The sequence below is a fragment of the Furipterus horrens genome, unplaced genomic scaffold, assembly GCF_987537825.1.
Source record: "Furipterus horrens unplaced genomic scaffold, mFurHor1.1.pri manual_scaffold_5, whole genome shotgun sequence".
Classification (NCBI taxonomy): domain Eukaryota; kingdom Metazoa; phylum Chordata; class Mammalia; order Chiroptera; family Furipteridae; genus Furipterus; species Furipterus horrens.
The window spans coordinates 179,403,273-179,419,910 of NW_028327175.1; the positions used below are offsets into that span (position 1 = coordinate 179,403,273).

At 40.0% G+C, this 16,638-nt stretch overlaps 1 protein-coding gene across 5 annotated transcripts in view; it reads left to right on the plus strand.

Annotated features, from left to right (window-relative positions):
- The window catches only part of LOC150010478 (WASH complex subunit 2-like), a 70,105-nt gene that overhangs the window by 31,956 nt on the left and 21,511 nt on the right, over nt 1-16,638 (plus strand). For 4 of the 5 annotated variants that reach the window (XM_090278381.1, XM_090278382.1, XM_090278384.1 and 1 more), the window contains exons 17-20: nt 84-170; nt 3,414-3,515; nt 7,137-7,268; nt 11,362-11,525. In XM_090278381.1, the coding sequence (XP_090134507.1) occupies nt 84-170; nt 3,414-3,515; nt 7,137-7,268; nt 11,362-11,525 (485 nt within the window). The remainder of the gene's footprint in view (nt 1-83; nt 171-3,413; nt 3,516-7,136; nt 7,269-11,361; nt 11,526-16,638) is intronic. The other variant, XM_090278383.1, reaches the window with a different exon arrangement.

A 16,638-nucleotide genomic window follows, 5' to 3' on the forward strand; every position in this document is an offset into this window, starting at 1 on the left:
GTACAGTTTCTGAATGAGTGATTGAATAAACTCTCATTTCCAGGTGTCTTGTTTGTTAACTCTCATTTTTTTTCCCAACAAAGGTTACCCTGCCTTCCAGCAAAAGTCTTAAGCTCTTGTCAGAAAGAAAGACTCAGAAAGATTTGTTTTCAGATGAGGAAGACACTGAGGTAAGGAATTCTTTTTTTAGTTCTGGGAATTAGTGGATATAGCATTAGAAATTATTTCCAAATCAGGATTTTCTTTAGAGGTACAAGACATTTTATTATATCCTCTAGTTCTTTGAAAATAATCTCTTGCGAACACGTGGTCTTTAGAAAGCAATATGTGTACAATACTTTTCACTCTTGGGTTTCAATCTAGTGCATTTTCTGGGATGAAAATACTCTTGTCTTCAGGATGCTCAAATTTTAGACTCTTTGTTGATTCTCAATGCAGTGAGGCACTTGTACCACAATGGAAATTTATACACTGCTTATGTTTTTGGTAGTCTTAATAAAAACTGGGCTTATTGATGAAGTGATAAGTATTTTGGCACAGGTTTTTATCTTGAGACTGATAACAGGGTCACTGCTTTTTCTGATTCCCACAGAACTAATTTTAGGCCAGGCTTTTAGGGGATCAAAGACCTGTATGAAAATGCAAAGGGCAGCAATCAGTCCCCTTCACAGAAAATTATGTGGACAGGGCAGCAATTTACATATAATTTCAAATTTTGTGAACTTTGAGCTAAACTGTAGTGGTTACTTTGCACTAACAGCCAGGGTGAACATACAACTCGTTGTAAGTAGAGCAATCACCATAGATATAAATAAAACCTTGGAGGCTTATATTATTTTATTGATGTTCAGTGTACAGAAGATAGGAATCAATCAAAATCCTGACACATGTGCATGGCATGATGGGGCCTCACACTCTGGTCTCATCCTGAGTTCTCCCCTTTGAGTTATTTGCACTGACTCCTGCCCCTCTGGGAATGCTCTTCCCAGAATTCAGAAAAGTTCCTCGCTTTTTCCAGTTTTCTGTAGTCCCCCTCTGACACCTCTTTGCATGAATGCAAGCTTGCCAGCATACACCCTTCTGTTGTATAGTTCCCTACAGTAGGCATCGCTGGTGACATTGCACGTCCATTTGTTCATTGTCCCAATTAGGAAGGCTCGGTGAGGGCAGGGCATTTTGTTCCCCGCTCTTATAATACCTGCACTAGTTATTGGCACTTGGTAAGCCGTCAGATAGTTGCCATCTACTTGAAAAAGGGAAACGTTAGCAATTTTAGTGATTTCAGAAGTGTTCCAGTTACTTATTACTGTGAAATAAATCACTCCAAAACTTAATGACCTAAAACATCACTATGTTTTATTAACACTTATGGTTCTAGAAGTTGACTGGGCTCAGCTAGGTGCTTTTTATTTAGGGTCTTGTGTAGTTTCTAGCGTGGAGATGGCTGGGCTGAGAATCATCTCACTCATGTTTCTGGTGCCTGGGCGGAAAAGACTCAAATAGCTGGGGCACTTGGGGCACTGACACCCCTTTCTCTCTCGATCTCTGTGTGGTCTCCCAGCATGGCAGCTTCTGGGAGACTGGACTTCTTGCATGTTGGCCCAGAGTTTCTAAGTGAGATTCCCAAGAGCTGCGCATAGGCTGTATTGCTTTTTGTACCCTTGCCTTGGAAGTTGGTGTTGTCACTTTTGCTGCATTCTGTTGGTTGAGACAATCACAAAAGCCTGCTCAGGTTCAAGGGTAGGGTATTCAGACTCCAGTTATTGATGGTAGAAGTGTAAAAGAATTTTCAGACAGGTTTTTGAAACCACCACTGAATGCTTTGTTCCATGTGCATCATCACAGATTGTTTTTATCGGATACTGTGAGGGTGCTTAGGCATGGAGAAGTAGAACAGTATAGTCTAAAAGATAAAGCTTTGGCTAGAAGGATAGAATCTTTACTACTGCCTCTATATCTGAAGTGTGGAGCTAAAGCCTGCCCTATGAAATCATTCTGGGGACATGTTTGAGGTAATGGAAAAGCCTTTTTTTCCAGCACCGAGGAAGATGTTAGTCAAGGGTCCAGAACCATGACGTTGAAATTTGTTTTTGTTCTTTATTTTGGTTTATTTATTTATTTATTTATTTATTTGTATATTTTATTGCTTATGCTATTACAGTTGTCTCAATTTCTTTTTCCCTTTGCCCCCCTCTGCCCGGTATCCCCCTTCCCTCCAGCAATCCACCCTTTTGGTTCATGTCCATGGGTCATGCATATAAATTCTTTGGCTTCTGCATTTCCTTTACTATCCTTAACATCCACCTATCTATTTTGTACCTACCAATTATGCTTCTTAATCCCTGTACCTTTTCCCCTATTCTCCACCCACCCACCCCACATCCCTGGTGATAACTTACTTATTTTAAAGCAAGAGAACCCATTGACAGCTTGCCAGTGTGTAAAATGCAGGAGAGACGTAGAAAACCTAGAGTTCCCTGTATGGCCTTTCCTACCTGAACAGACCCATGGGACTCCATAAGTCTCAGGCAGAAACCACTGGACTCTAGTCTTTATTTGAGGAGTAAACATAAGGTCTTTATATGAGGGATAAACATTGATTCCATAATTTAAAAAATTATCCCGAAAGGTTTTAGAAACTATGTTCTTGTTCTATCTAATTGTCTGGCTCTGTGTACTGAAATTTCTTCCTGAAGAAACATTTGTTCTATTTTATGTTAAATTAATGCAGCTAATTTTATGTTAATTCATGCCGCTCATTTTGCAGCTCTTTCTTTGCATGACAGGCTAACATTTTGTAGCATTTTGCAAATTTCTTCAGAAGCTACTAGATTTTTAAATGGTTTGCAACATCTCCTAGCTCTGTAATTCAAGTAGAATACCAAACATTTCAAAATAAAAACAATTTTTATTTATTTAAAAGAAATAGTATTATACTCTTATAAGAGTAACCAATATTATACTCTTTATTTGCAACAAAATAAAACCGTCATAGATCCAGTAATTTGGGAAGCTAGCTTTTGTTTCTATTATGGAATCTATTTAATTCCTTTGATTTTTTTGGACAGAAAAAGGAAGTCATTCTTATTTTAGCATGATAGGAGATTGATTGGAAATTTTTGCCTTCCCTTAAATCACCCATCTGGGATGCCAAGATAGAGCAAAGTGGGAGTATCCAAACCTCCAGGTTCCAGTGAGGTCACTTGGAGTTAGCAGTGGTCTCTCCTTTCTCACAGTCAGGCACTTATACTGCCCACAGCTAGGACAGACTCTGATGTGGGTTCCTCAAGGATGGCCTTAGCAAGCTCTGTCTCTGACAAAGAGTCATCATGTCATAGTCTTCAGTGTTTTATGTCTGATACTTAAAAACTGATGTATCTTGTTTACTAGGAACTTTAATCTTCATCCAACAGGATTTGTTTTCTTCTCAAAATGTGAGTAAGTCAAAAGATGCATCTCTCCTGCCTAGCAAACTCCCCACGTCAGTCTTGCTTTTTGATGATGAAGATGAAGAGGTAAACATTGTTATTGCAACACAAGATAATCAGGTTTTCAATTAATAAAAAAACTATTTCCGATAATAGCTTCATAGTCAGAGGTTCAGTCTGTAGAATACGGTGATATGGAACCAGTCCAGCCATCTGACTGAGGCTTATACAGCAAAAATATTTTGGTTTTTATTTCAGCAACTCATGTTCTCTTAGTTATACAAAGGACAGGACATTAGATTCTTGACCCGACTCATATGGAAGGCTTTGTAGATTTCACTTTAAAAATCTGCCTTTAAGAAATACTTTTTAGAGCAGCGGTTCTCAACCTGTGGGTTGCGACCCCTTTGGGGGTCGAACGACCCGACCCATTCACAGGGGTCGCCTAAGACCATCGGAAAACAAATATGTAATTACATATTGTTTTTGTGATTAATCACTATGCTTTAATTATGTCTAATTTGTAACAATGAAAATAAATTGTGCATATCAGATATTTACATTACGATTCATAACAGTAGCAAAATTACATTTATGAAGTAGCAACGAAAATAATTTTATGGTTGGGGGTCACCACAACATGAGGAACTGTATTAAAGGGTTGCAGCATTAGGAAGGTTGAGAACCACTGTTTTAGAGGATGGGTCTCTGTTATATCCAATGATCTACAAGAAAGTCTTGGGTCAAAGGGGAGCAAGAGGGGAAGGCAGCTATATCCTCACCTTGCTTTTCTTTCCCACCCTGGATGAGAGAGCAAAGTTGGGGAGGAAATAAGAGGGAAGACAGAGCAACCTTTCATTCTTACATGGTCCTGTGAGGTGGCTGAGCTCCTGGGCTTCAGCATCAGACGTCAGCGCTCATATCCTAGCTCTACCACTCTACCACTTGCAGATCAGGGAACTTGGACAAGTAACTTAAAAATGTGATAGCTCAGACAACGAATGTACACCCTTTGGTGCAGTGCCTGGCTTGTAGTAAGTACACAGTAAATATTAGCTCTGGTCGTTAGTATCCCCATTGGATACCAGTTCAGTATTCTCATGGCCTTTCCTTCCTTCCCACACTTTTTAAAGGCTCCCTTTATCGAATCCTTACATTTCAGGACTGTGCACCTACTGTAATATACTGTTAAGGGTGTTTTTCTATCTAACTTTGGCTCAGGCTTTCTGATGGTTTTATTATTCTTATCTAAATAAAAGTACCTTAATAGGCGCTCTGGAATGCTTGATGATACAAATATTTACATATGTCTTTGAACCTATAAGAATCAGCTCTTAGACTTCCGGCCAAGATGGAGGCTTAGACTGACATGCTTGGTCTCCCTCCACAGCTGAGTAGGAATACAACTACCTCAAAACAAAAGATAACCAGAAATTCCAGAAAATAAAAATACATGGAAGCCCAACGTATGAAGTTATAAACCAGCGGTGCTCATCCAGATGGGTAGGAGGGGCAAGAAACCGTGGTGTTGTTTGTGGTAGCAGCGGGGATAGCGGTGGGACTGCGAGAAACACCTGGGGAGCAATCTTGGCTGCAATCGAGACCCGTAAGCTCGCGATTCCAACGCTGGGGAAGGCAGACCCCCCATTGCCTCGAACGGTGAGGCCCAGAGGACGGGGCAATGGAGGAAGAGGATCCCGGTCTCTCAGCGGAGAGTAAAGGCAGGAATCCATCTCGAACCCCCGCTCGCACACAAGGCGCCACAGTGCGTCGAAAAAGGTGGCCAATTGCCACCGATCACTGGGTAATGACGAGTGCATGGGGCTCCGCCCACTATAGCCTGCCCAGGAAGCAAAGCTAAACACAAATCTGTCAAAATGAAACAGACCACAATTGAAATCCCGGTGACGCAGCTCACCAGGCAGTAGATGCGGGACCTGACAGACGAACAAATAGGAAATATTTCTGAGGCTCAGTACAGAGCTATAGTCATAAGATGGCTTACAAAATTAACAAAAGATTTGGAACAAGACAGGGAATGAATGAAAGCTAATCATACTGAAATGAACGAAAACACATATGAGACAAGTGGTGAGGAAATAAAATCCAGAGATCAAATCAGTAAATCGGAACATAGGGATGGAACAAACAGTCAACCAGTGCAGAAAGGGAAAACAAAAAGTAAGGAATGTGAGGAGAGGCTCAGAAACCTCTGGGACAGCTATAAGCGAAAGAACATTCAAATAATAGGATTGCCAGAGGGCGAAGAAGAAGAACTAGAAATTGAAAAATTATGTGAAAAAATAATGAAGCAGAACTTCCCAACTTGGGGAAGGAAATAGACTTACAGGTCCAGGAAGCACAGAGTTTCAAATAAACTAGACCCAGGAAGAACCACTCCAAGACATGTTATAATCAAATTGTCAAAAATTAAAGATAAAGAGAGAATCTCAAAGGCAGCAAGAGAGAAGAAAAGAAGGGTCCCAATTAGACTATCAGCTGATTTCTCAAAGGATACCCTGCTGGCAAGAAGGGACTGGTAACAAATATTCAAAGTAATGGAAATCAAAAACCTACAGCCACAAATACTCTATCCAGTGAAACTGTCATTCAGAATAGAAGGGCAGAGGAAGTGCTTCCAGGACAAAGCAAAACTGAAGGAGTTTATTAGATCCAAACCACTATTATATGAGATGTTAAAGGGACAGGTTTAGGAGGAGGATGAAAACTGTGAACATTAAAATGAAAACTACATCACAACAACCAACAACAGAAGCTAGGGAATCGAAACAAAGAAATTAAGTAGGCAACGAGAGTGGAAAAAGAACTATAGGTATGGGGAACATATTGGTGGGAGGTCAGCAGGAAGGGGGAAGGGGTAAAGGGGAAAGGGAGGGAGATGGTACAGGAATTGAGAAGCATAGTAGGAGGGAATAGAGTAGACAGGAAGAGGTTGAAAAGAACTATATGCACAACCAATGGACATGGACTAAATGAGGGGGACAACTGGTGGGAGGGGGGCCACTGGGTGGAGGGGAGCAGAGGGAAAAGAAATTGGGACAACTGTAACAGCATAATCAATAAAACATTAAAAAAAAAAAGAATCAGCTCTTAGTAGGTCAGTGATTTTATTTAGTAAACTACTTCTTAAGTTTGTATTGTCTTTAAAATTAACCAGAAACACAAATCATTTTTTCCCTCTGTCCCAGGTTTGTGTCCTTTACAAACGTAAAAGAGTAGAGAAAGCCCTATATTTCACCCCTTTTAGCCATGGCTGCAGAGTGTAATTCATATAAAGACAGGTGCAAGTTGCTGGCTACTGCAGGATGCTGGGCTGCTCTCCTAGCAGCTGCAGGCTGTGGCCTCCCCAGTGAGCACAGAAGGCCTGCTTCCACCAGTGGGTTACATTTCTCCCCACTCACTTCTCCCTCTGCTGCTCCCTCCCAGGTGCCCTGCCTTCATGTTCTGTGCTGTGTTTACCTTTTGTGGAAGGAGAATACACTTAGAGACTACTAGATTGTTGTAGGCTTGTATGTGAGAGAGAAGTGGGATTTAGAAGCATTTTGTGATTTTTCCCTGTATGTGTTATATATATTTTGTACCTGACTAGAGATATACTCTCTTAACAATTAGACATGAGACAATGTCTTAAGTTTTTTGTTTTATGTGTATAAAGTTGTTGTACTCCTCTGCCATTTGTTTTTCTAGGATAATCTTTTTGGGGCTACAGCTGCTAAAAAGCAGATACCATCTCTACGAACTCAGAGCCAAGAGAAATCAAAACCCTCTGCACCCTCCAAAAAGAAAGCATCTGCCTTATTGTTCAGCAGTGATGAGGAGGTGGGTTGAAAGTCTACTAGAAAGGAAGAGGGCATTGTTTGATGGGATTTAAGAGCTACAGCTCTCCTAAACATTTTCTTTTTCTCCCTACTTTATATCAGGTAAAGTTCAGTCACTAAAGAATATGTTCACAAGACTAACCTTTTTTGTCTTAAAGATAGTATAGTATATTAAATTAAATATTAATTTTTAAAAAATGGTTAGGAATAAAATAGATACGACCCTAAAATTATAATGTGTGCTAATTCAAATGAGTTAGGCCTTATTTTATCTTATTACATGATCCCTGAAATAACAAAATTAATAACATGAACCTGGACATGTTAGGAATATCCTGTACAAGTTTAACTCCTTTTTTATTAGAGTTTAACAATATTTCGGTTTACTTTCTAGAAACATTAGCAAAGCCGGTAGCGAAATATGATTTAGCTGCTGTTCAGATTTAGCTATACAGAAAAAAACTTTAAATATAATGATATTAAAAATCCTGAGCAATAAAAATTTTTTATTATAATAATTGCTCTTTATTTTAACACAGGCAAATTATGAGGGTATGATATGGATAGATATAATGTTAATTTTTTTTTTCGTATTTAAGTATATTTTATTGATTATGTTGTTACAATTGTTCCATTTTTTTCCCCTTTGCTCCCCTCTGCCCAGTATCCCCCTTCCCTCCAGCAATCCCACCCCACTTAGTTCATGTCCACGCATATAAGTTCTTGGCTTCACCTTTTCGTATATTATTCTTAACTTCCCCTGTTTATTTTGTACCATCCGATTATGCTTCTTAATCCCTGCACCATATCCCCATGTCTCCCACTCCCCCCTCCCAGCTGATAACCCTCCAAATGATCCCCATACCTATGATTCTGTTCGTATTCTGGTTTGCTTAGTTTGATTTTGTTTTTATTTTTTAGATTCAGTTGTGAGTTTGTTGTCATTTTAGTGTTCATAGTTTTGATCTTCTTTTTCTTAATGAGTCCCTTTGACATTTCATATAATAATGGCTTGGTGATGATGAGCTCCTTTAACTTTACCTTGTCTGGGAAGCACTTCATTGGTCCTTCCATTCTAAATGATAGCTTTGCTGGATAGAGTAATCTTGGCTGCAGGTTGCTTTTCATCACAGTGAATACTGCTTGCCAGTCACTTCCTGCCTGCAAAGTGTCCTCTGAGAAATCAGCTGATAGTCCTATAGGCACCCCCCTGTAGGCAACTCTCGGCCTCTCTCTTGCTGCCCCCAGGACTCTCTCTTTATCTTTCACTTTTGGCATCTTAATGATGGTGTGTCCTGGTGTGGTCCTCTCTGGGTCCAGCTCTCCTGGGACAGTCTGTGCTTCCCGGACCTGTATGTCCATCTCTTTCGTAAAATTTGGGAAGTTTTCCTCATTTTTTTCAATTCTTGCTTCCTTATTCTGCACTGGTTGACTGTTTTTTTCTTCCTTATGTTCCAAATCATTGATTTGAACCCCGGTTTCCTTCCCTTCACCATTGGTTTTGTGTGGATTTTCCTTCGTTTCACTTAGCATAGCTTTCACTTCTTCCCTTATGCATCTTCCATACTCAAGCCTGTCTTTCAAGCCTGTGAGCATCTTTATCACCATTGTTTTGAATTCTGCATCTGTTAGGTTGGCTGTCTCCTCTCTTAGTTCTCACACTGGAACCTTGATCCGTTCCCCCTTTTGGGCCATACTTCTGTGTCTCCTCATTCTGACAAGTTCCTGTGTTTGTTTGCCTCCGTGTCTCAGGTAAAGCTGTCGCTCCTATTACATTGTAAGGGGCGGAGCCTTAGGGTTTTGTCAGTAAAGGGTAACCTGTTCCACCATGTTGTGGTGCTGTATGTGGGGGTGGGGTCCAAGAGGGAACAATACCGCCTGCCCAGCACTCGCCCCTTTTCCTGGCACTTCTCCTACTTCCCAGTGGGACTGGTGCCTCTCTAGCTGCTACCTTGGCCTTTGTTCCCACAGTGGGGGGGTCTGCAGACATCCTTGGACTGTGGGGGCCCTTTAAGCAAGCAGACTCTGCTGAGAGACTGGCAGTTTCTGCCTCCATCCCAACCCCCACTGGTCTGCAGAGTCAGACGCAATGAGGCTTGATTTTCCCCGGTGCTGGGACCATGAGCTGTGCTGTCTGGTCAGGAGCTGGGATAGCTCCCCAGGTGTCCCTCCTGACTTTGTAAAATGTGTGACTGCACTTTCTGCTGGCCTGCTGCCGCTGCGGCCACAGCTGCCGTTGCTGTCGCCACCACACTGCTTCCTCTCTGTCCCGGCTCCGCCCTTCCTACCTGTCTGGATGAGTATTTCCTCTTTATATCTTTGTTTGCTGGACTTCCATGCAGTTTGATTTTCTGGAACTTCTGGTTGTTTCTGGTTTTGAGGTAGATATATTCTTTCTTAGTTGTGGAGGGAAATGCAGCGTGTCTGCTACGCCTCCATCTTGGGTGGAAGTCTAATGTTTTCATTTTTAATTTTATTTTTCCATAACACAAATTTATTTGGTATTTTCATGAAATGGTTCTCTTGGCATCCTAAGGATTAGTGCCAACTCAGCCAAAAAGAAAACTCCAACTAAAAACCCTTAGAGAAAGGAAAACATAAAATAACAGGCAGTGAACCCTGGCTGATGTGTCTCAGTGGATTGAGCACCAGCCTGTGGACTGAAGGATTGCCTTTTGGATTCTCAGTCAGGGCATAAGCCTGGGTTGCAGGCCAGGTACCAAGTTGGGGACGTGTGAGAGGCAACCAATCGATATTTCTCTCACACATTGATGTTTTTCTCCTTCTCTTTCTCCCCCCTCTCCCCTCTCTCTAAAAATAAATAAATGAAATATTTAAAAAAAGCCAGTGACACAATGTACAGATTTGACTCCTACTCTGTCAGGCAGGTCAGTCCCTGGGGGAGGAGGCCTCTGTAAGACCTCGGCTTGTCCCTCTGGAGGCCCAGTGTGCATGGGGTGGGGAGCCCTGCTCTTACAGGAACACAGGAGTTGTTAATGTTTTTATTGAAATCAACCTAAATGAAACAGCATAATTTTCTTTTTCTACTCAAATGTATAAACTTACAATGGATTTTCCTTTTTTTTCCCTTCTTTTTGCATTGTTAGTCATTTTCCCTGTGGTGATGACCAACCATCAGTTGAGTTTTCCTTACTATAGTGGTTCAAGGAAAATAGGAACAACATTACTTGCAGAGTAAAGATAACCAGCATTCTAGAACAGTGGTTCTTTACATTAGCTGCCCTTGGCAATCACTTGGAGAATTTTTAAAGAGTGCTAATACTGGGTTCCACTGCTAGAGATTCTGAATTAATTGGTTTGAAGGTATAGTTTTCTAAAGCTCTTTCATGGAATCTAGTATATAGTTGCTTCTCTAGAGGAGCCTGTCTCAAGAAATTTCCTGGGCATCCTGTTATGAATGCAGGTTCTGATTCAGAAAGACTGGGGTGGAACCTGAGATTCTAAGTAACAGATGCTGCTGGCTTGCAGACCCTGCTTTGATTTGCAAAGCTCTAGACACTAGAGACAAAAGGACCACTTAAGCAAGTGCTCAGGAATTCCTTGATTTGAGAGGATGAGCAAAGCCAGGTGAGGTTTCCTTTAATGCTAAGTCCAGATTCAGAATTCCATAGTAAAAGGGTCACTAGCGCCTTTTATTGTGTTGTGTTTACATGTGCATAGCATGAGCTTTCTATACATTTTTTTTTTATCCTGCTTTGGGATTTTTTAATTTACGTATTTCTCTCCAAAGTTGAGAGCTTTTGATTTATTTTTTAATTTTCCTCTTCCTTTTGATCCTCTAAAGTAGACAAGTTCCCTGGTCCTAACAGAACAGAACCTTAGAGAGGAGAAACATTGTGGCAGGCAGTGGAGGATGAAGGCATGAGAAGGTCTGTGAAATCACAAAGAACCCAGCTGTCCATATTTGGGTTCCAAGAAAAGTCCTGGACATGAGCTTTCTTCAGGTGTGACACACTTAGCGTAATACTTAGTTTAGATATAACTTAGTTTAATGAATGTAAATATTTTTTTAACTTCCTAGGTTCCTTAGACCACATTGCCACTGGATTTTAATACATATTTTGTATTTTAAGGACCAGTGGAATATTAGTGATTCACAGACCAACTCAGCATCTGCCAACAGTTCCAAAGGAGAATTTAAGGACTCTGGGACCACCCAGGATCAGGAGACTATGAAAAAGACCAGCCTCTTTGAAGAAGATGCCGGAGATGATTTGTTTGTTATTGCTAAGGACAGGTGAGTCCTTATCTTGAACCTTTGGCATTTTAATTATGATGTGTCATGGTGTGGTCCTTTTTGGGTCTAGCTTGTTTGGGACTCTCTGTGCTTCCTGGACTTGTATGTCTATTCCTCACCAAATTTGGCGAGTTTTCCTTCATTATTTTCTCACATAAGCTTTCAATTTCTTGTTCTTCCCAATCTCCTTCTGGCACCCCTATGATTTGGATATTGGCACATTTAAAGTTGTTCCAGAGGTTCCTAAGCCTCTCCTCATTTTTTTCAATTCTTGTTTCCTCATTCTGCACTACTTGACTGTTTTTTTCTTCCTTATGTTCCAATCATTGATTTGAACCCCAATTTCTTTCCCTGCACCATTGGTTTTGTGTGGATTTTCCTTCGTTTCATTTAGCATAATCTTCACTTCTTCCCTTTTTTTTTTTAATTTTTCTTTTTTGGTTTTTCAATTACAGTTGTCCCATTTTTTCTCCATTTTTCTCCCCCACCCAGCCCACCCCTTCTCCCACAATCATATCCCTCCCCTTTGTCCATGTCCATGAGTCATTTATACTTGTTCTTTGACTAAACCCTTCCCTTACTTATCCCCCTTCTCTCTCTCCCCCCTCCCCCTTATTGACTGCTATTCTTCTCTTTGTTCTATTTAGTTCTTTTGTTTGTGCTGTTCTTTAGTTTCCTGTATTAGGTGATATCATATGGTATTTTTCTTTCTTTGCCTGGCTTATTTCACTAAGCATAATTCTCTCTAGTTCCATCCATGTTGTTGCAAATGGCAGGAGTTCCTTCTTTCTTTCTGCTACATAGTACTCCGTTGTGTAAATGTACCACAGTTTTTTGATCCACTCATCTACAGATGGGCATTTAGGCTGTTCCCAGCACTTAGCTATTGTGAACAGTGCTGCTATGAACATAGGGGTGCATAAGTTCTTTTGAATTAGTGTTTTAGGATTTTTTGGGTATAATCCTAGCAGTGGAATCCCTGGTTCAAAAGGCAGTTCCATTTTTAGTTTTTTGAGGTAATTCCATACTGTTTTCCATAGTGGCTGCACCAGTCTGCATTCCCATCAACAGTGCAGTAGGGTTCCCGTTTCTCCACATCCTTGCCAGCACTTGTTGTTTGTTGATTTGTTGATGATGGCCATTCTGACTAGTGTAAAGTGGTATCTCATTGTGGTTTTTATTTTCATCTCTCTGATGGCTAGTGATGTTGAGCATTTTTTCATGGGTCTATGGACCTTCTGTATGTCCTCTTCAGAGAAGTGTTTGTTCAGTTCCTTTGCCCATTTTTTAATTGGGTTGTTTCTTTTCTTGATGTTGAGTCGTATAAGCTCTTTATATATTTTGGAGATCAGTCCCCTGTCTGTGATGTCATTGGCAAATATGTTTTCCCATATGGTTGGTTTCCTTTTCATCTTGCTGATGTTTCCTTTTGCTGAGCCAAAACTCTTTAGTTTGATGTAGTCCCATTTGTTTATTTTTTCCTTTATCTCTCTTGCCTTAGGAGATGTATTCGTGAAGATACTGTTATGTGAGATATCTGAAATTTTCCTGCCTATGTTTTCCTCTAGGACTTTTATGGTGTCATGGCTTAAATTTAAGTCTTCGATCCATCTTGAGTTTATTCTAGGTTGTAGTGTAAGTTGGTGGTCTAGTTTCATTTTTTTGCAAGTTCCTATCCATTTCTCCCAGCACCATTTGTTAAAGAGGCTCTTCTCACTCCATTTTATGTTCCTTCCTCCTTTATCAAATATTAGTTGACCATAGAGGCCTGGGTTTATTTCTGGATTCTCTATTCTGTTCCACTGATCTATATGTCTGTACTTATGCCAGTATCAGACTGTTTTGATCACAGTGGCTTTGTAGTATTGTTTGATGTCTGGTATTGTGACTCCTCCTGCTGTGTTCTTCTGTCTCAAGATTCCTTTTGCTATTCGGGGTCTTTTTTGGTTCCATATGAATTTTTGAAGTATTTGTTCTAGGTCTGTGAAATATGTCATTGGTATTTTAATAGAGATTGCATTGAATCTATAAATTGCTTTGGATAGTATGGCCATTTTGATGATGTTGATTCTTCCCATCCAAGAACATGGTATTTGCTTCCATTTATTTGTATCTTCCTTAATTTCTTTCTTCAATGTTATGTAATTTTCAGAGTACAGGTCTTTTATCTCTTTGGTTAAGTTTACTCCTAGGTACGTTATTTTTCTTGTTGCTATAGTAAATGGTGTTTTTTTTGTTTGTTGTTTCTGTCTCTGATATTTTATTGTTGGTGTACAGAAATGCCTTAGATTTCTCTATATTTATTTTGTACCTTGCTATTTTGCCAAATTCACTTATTATATCGAGTAGTCTTTTAGTGGAGTTTATAGGGTTTTCTAGGTATACTATTATGTCATCTGCATATAATGATAGTTTTACTTCTTCTTTCCCAATTTGGATGCCTTTTATTTCTTTGTCTTGTCTGATTGCTGTGGCTAGGACTTCCAACACTATGTTGAATAGAAGTGGAGAGAGTGGATAGCCTTGTCTAGTTCCTGATTTCAGGGGGAATGCTTTCAGGTTTTTGTCCATTGAGTATGATGTTGGCTTCAGGCTTCTCATATATAGCCTTAATTATGTTAAGGAATGCTCCCTCTGTTCCCGTTTTGCTGAGTGTTTTCATCATAAATGGGTGTTGTACTTTATCAAATGCTTTTTCTGCATCTATTGATATGATCATGTGATTTTTGTCTTTCATTTTGTTTAGGTGATGTATTATATTTATTGATTTGCGAATATTAAACCATCTTTGCATCCCTAGGATGAATCCCACTTGATCGTGGTGTTTGATCTTTTCGATGTATTGCTGGATCCTGTTGGCCAATATTTTATTGAGGATTTTAGCATCTATGTTCATCAGTGATATTGGCCTGTAGTTTCCTTTCTTTGTTGTGTCTTGACCTGGTTTTGGGATTAGGGTAATAACTGGCTTCATAGAAAGCACATCAGAGAAGGAAAACTCTGACTCCAAAAAACCTCCGCTGCCTTGCGGCATACCTCTTCAGGGGAAGGGCTAAGGGAGTAAACCCCGACAGAAAATCCGGAGCCGGAGTCCCTAAGGCGGTTTGACGTTGTAGTCAACACCGGCAACTCCTGCGGCGCACCTGAAGCCAAGCTGTATCGACTCCGTCTTTCCCTTGGACCCTTCAGCTGCGAAGAGAGGGGGGGTCTGCTGCATGGGCAACAGCAGACCCTCCATATCACCCTGCCCAGGCTCTGTAGCTTCAGCGTCATCGTCGATTCAACACGGGAGGAGACAGATACTACCGTGTCGCTCCCGAGTCGGACTGCGCGGCCGTTCTCGGCGGTGCAGATGGACTCTTAAGAAGCTACACCATCGTCTCTCGAGACGGACGGCTGCCGCCGCCAACGACATAGAAAGAGTTTGGGATTTTTCCCTCTTCTTGGATTTTTTGGAATAGTTTGAAGAGCGTAGGAGTTAGTTCTTCCCTAAATGTTTTGTAAAATTCACCTGTGAAGCCATCTGGTCCAGGGCTTTTGTGTGCAGGGAGATTTTTGATTACTGTTTCAATTTCCTTCTTTCTTATTGGTCTGTTGAAACTTTCCACTTCTTTTTGATTCAGTTTTGGAAGGTTATATGTTTCTAGAAATTTGTCCATTTCTTCTAGGTTGTCAAATTTCTTGACATACTGTTGTCTGTAGTAGTTTTTTACTATCGTTTGTATTTCTGTGGTATCAGTCTTGATTTCTCCTCTTTCAGTTCTGAATTTGTTTATTTGGGTCTTCTCTTTTTTTTTCTTGATGAGCCTGGCTAGAGGCTTGTCGATTTTATGTTTTCAAAGAACCAGCTCCTAGTTTCATTGATCTTTTGGATTGTTTGTTTAGTCTCTATGTCATTTAATTCTGCTCTGATCTTGATGATTTCCTTCCTTCTTCTTGCCCTAGGCTTTGTTTGTTGTTGTTGTTTTAGTTCTTGTAGCTTTAGGGTTATATTTTTTATTTGAGATTCTTCTATTCTTTTCAGATATGCCTGTATTGCTATGAACTTCCCTCTTAGGACTGCTGTTGCTGTGTCCCATAGGTTTTGGGCTGTTGTGTGTTCATTATCATTAGTTTCCAGAAATTTCTTGATTTCTTCTTTGATGTCATTGTTAACCCATTCATTATTCAATAGCATGTTATTCATTCTCCATGAGTTTGGGTATCTTTGATTTTTTTTCTCTGAGGTTGATATTTAGTTTCAAGGCATTGTGGTCTGAAAAAATGCTTGATGTAATTTTAATTTTCTTGAATTTGTTGAGGCTTGTTTTGTGTCTTATCATGTGGTCTGTCTTTGAAAATGTCCCATGTGCATTTGAAAAGAATGTATATTTTGCTTCTTATATATATATATATCAGTTAAGTCCATGTGGTTTAGTGTGTTGTTCATGCCTGTATATCCTTGGTGTTTCTTTGCTTTGATGATCTGTCTATTGTTGATAATGGAGTGTTGAAGTCCCCTACTATGAGTGTGTTGTTATTGATATCCTTCTTGTGGTCTTCTAGTATTTGCTTTATGTATTTGGGTGCTCCTATGTTGGGTGCATATATGTTTATCAGTGTTTTATCTTCTTGATGGATTGTTCCTTTAAGTTATGAAATGTCCTTCTTTGTCTCTTTTTATTGTCCTTGCTTTGAAATCTGTTTTGTCTGATATAAGGACTGCTACCCTGGCTTTTTTTTCCGGTCTCTTTGCTTGGAATATTTTTTTATATCCCTTTACTTTCAATCTGTGTAAATCTTTTGTTTTGAGGTGTGTTTCTTATAGACAGCAAATATGTGGGTCCTGTTTTCGTATCCATTCCGTTACCCTATGTCTTTTAATTGGAGCATTTAATCCATTTACATTTAAGGTTATTATTGACAAATATTTATTCATTTTCCTTTGTACCTGTGTTTCTCTCCTCTCTTTTTCTTCTTTTTCTTAAAACATTCCCTTTAGCATCTCCTGCAATGCTGGTTTGGTGGAGATGTATTCTTTTAGCCTTCCTTTGTCTAGGAAACTCCTTATTTCACCTTCCATTTTGAATGAGAGCCTTGCTGGGTAGAGTATTCTTGGTTGTAGGCCTTTGTT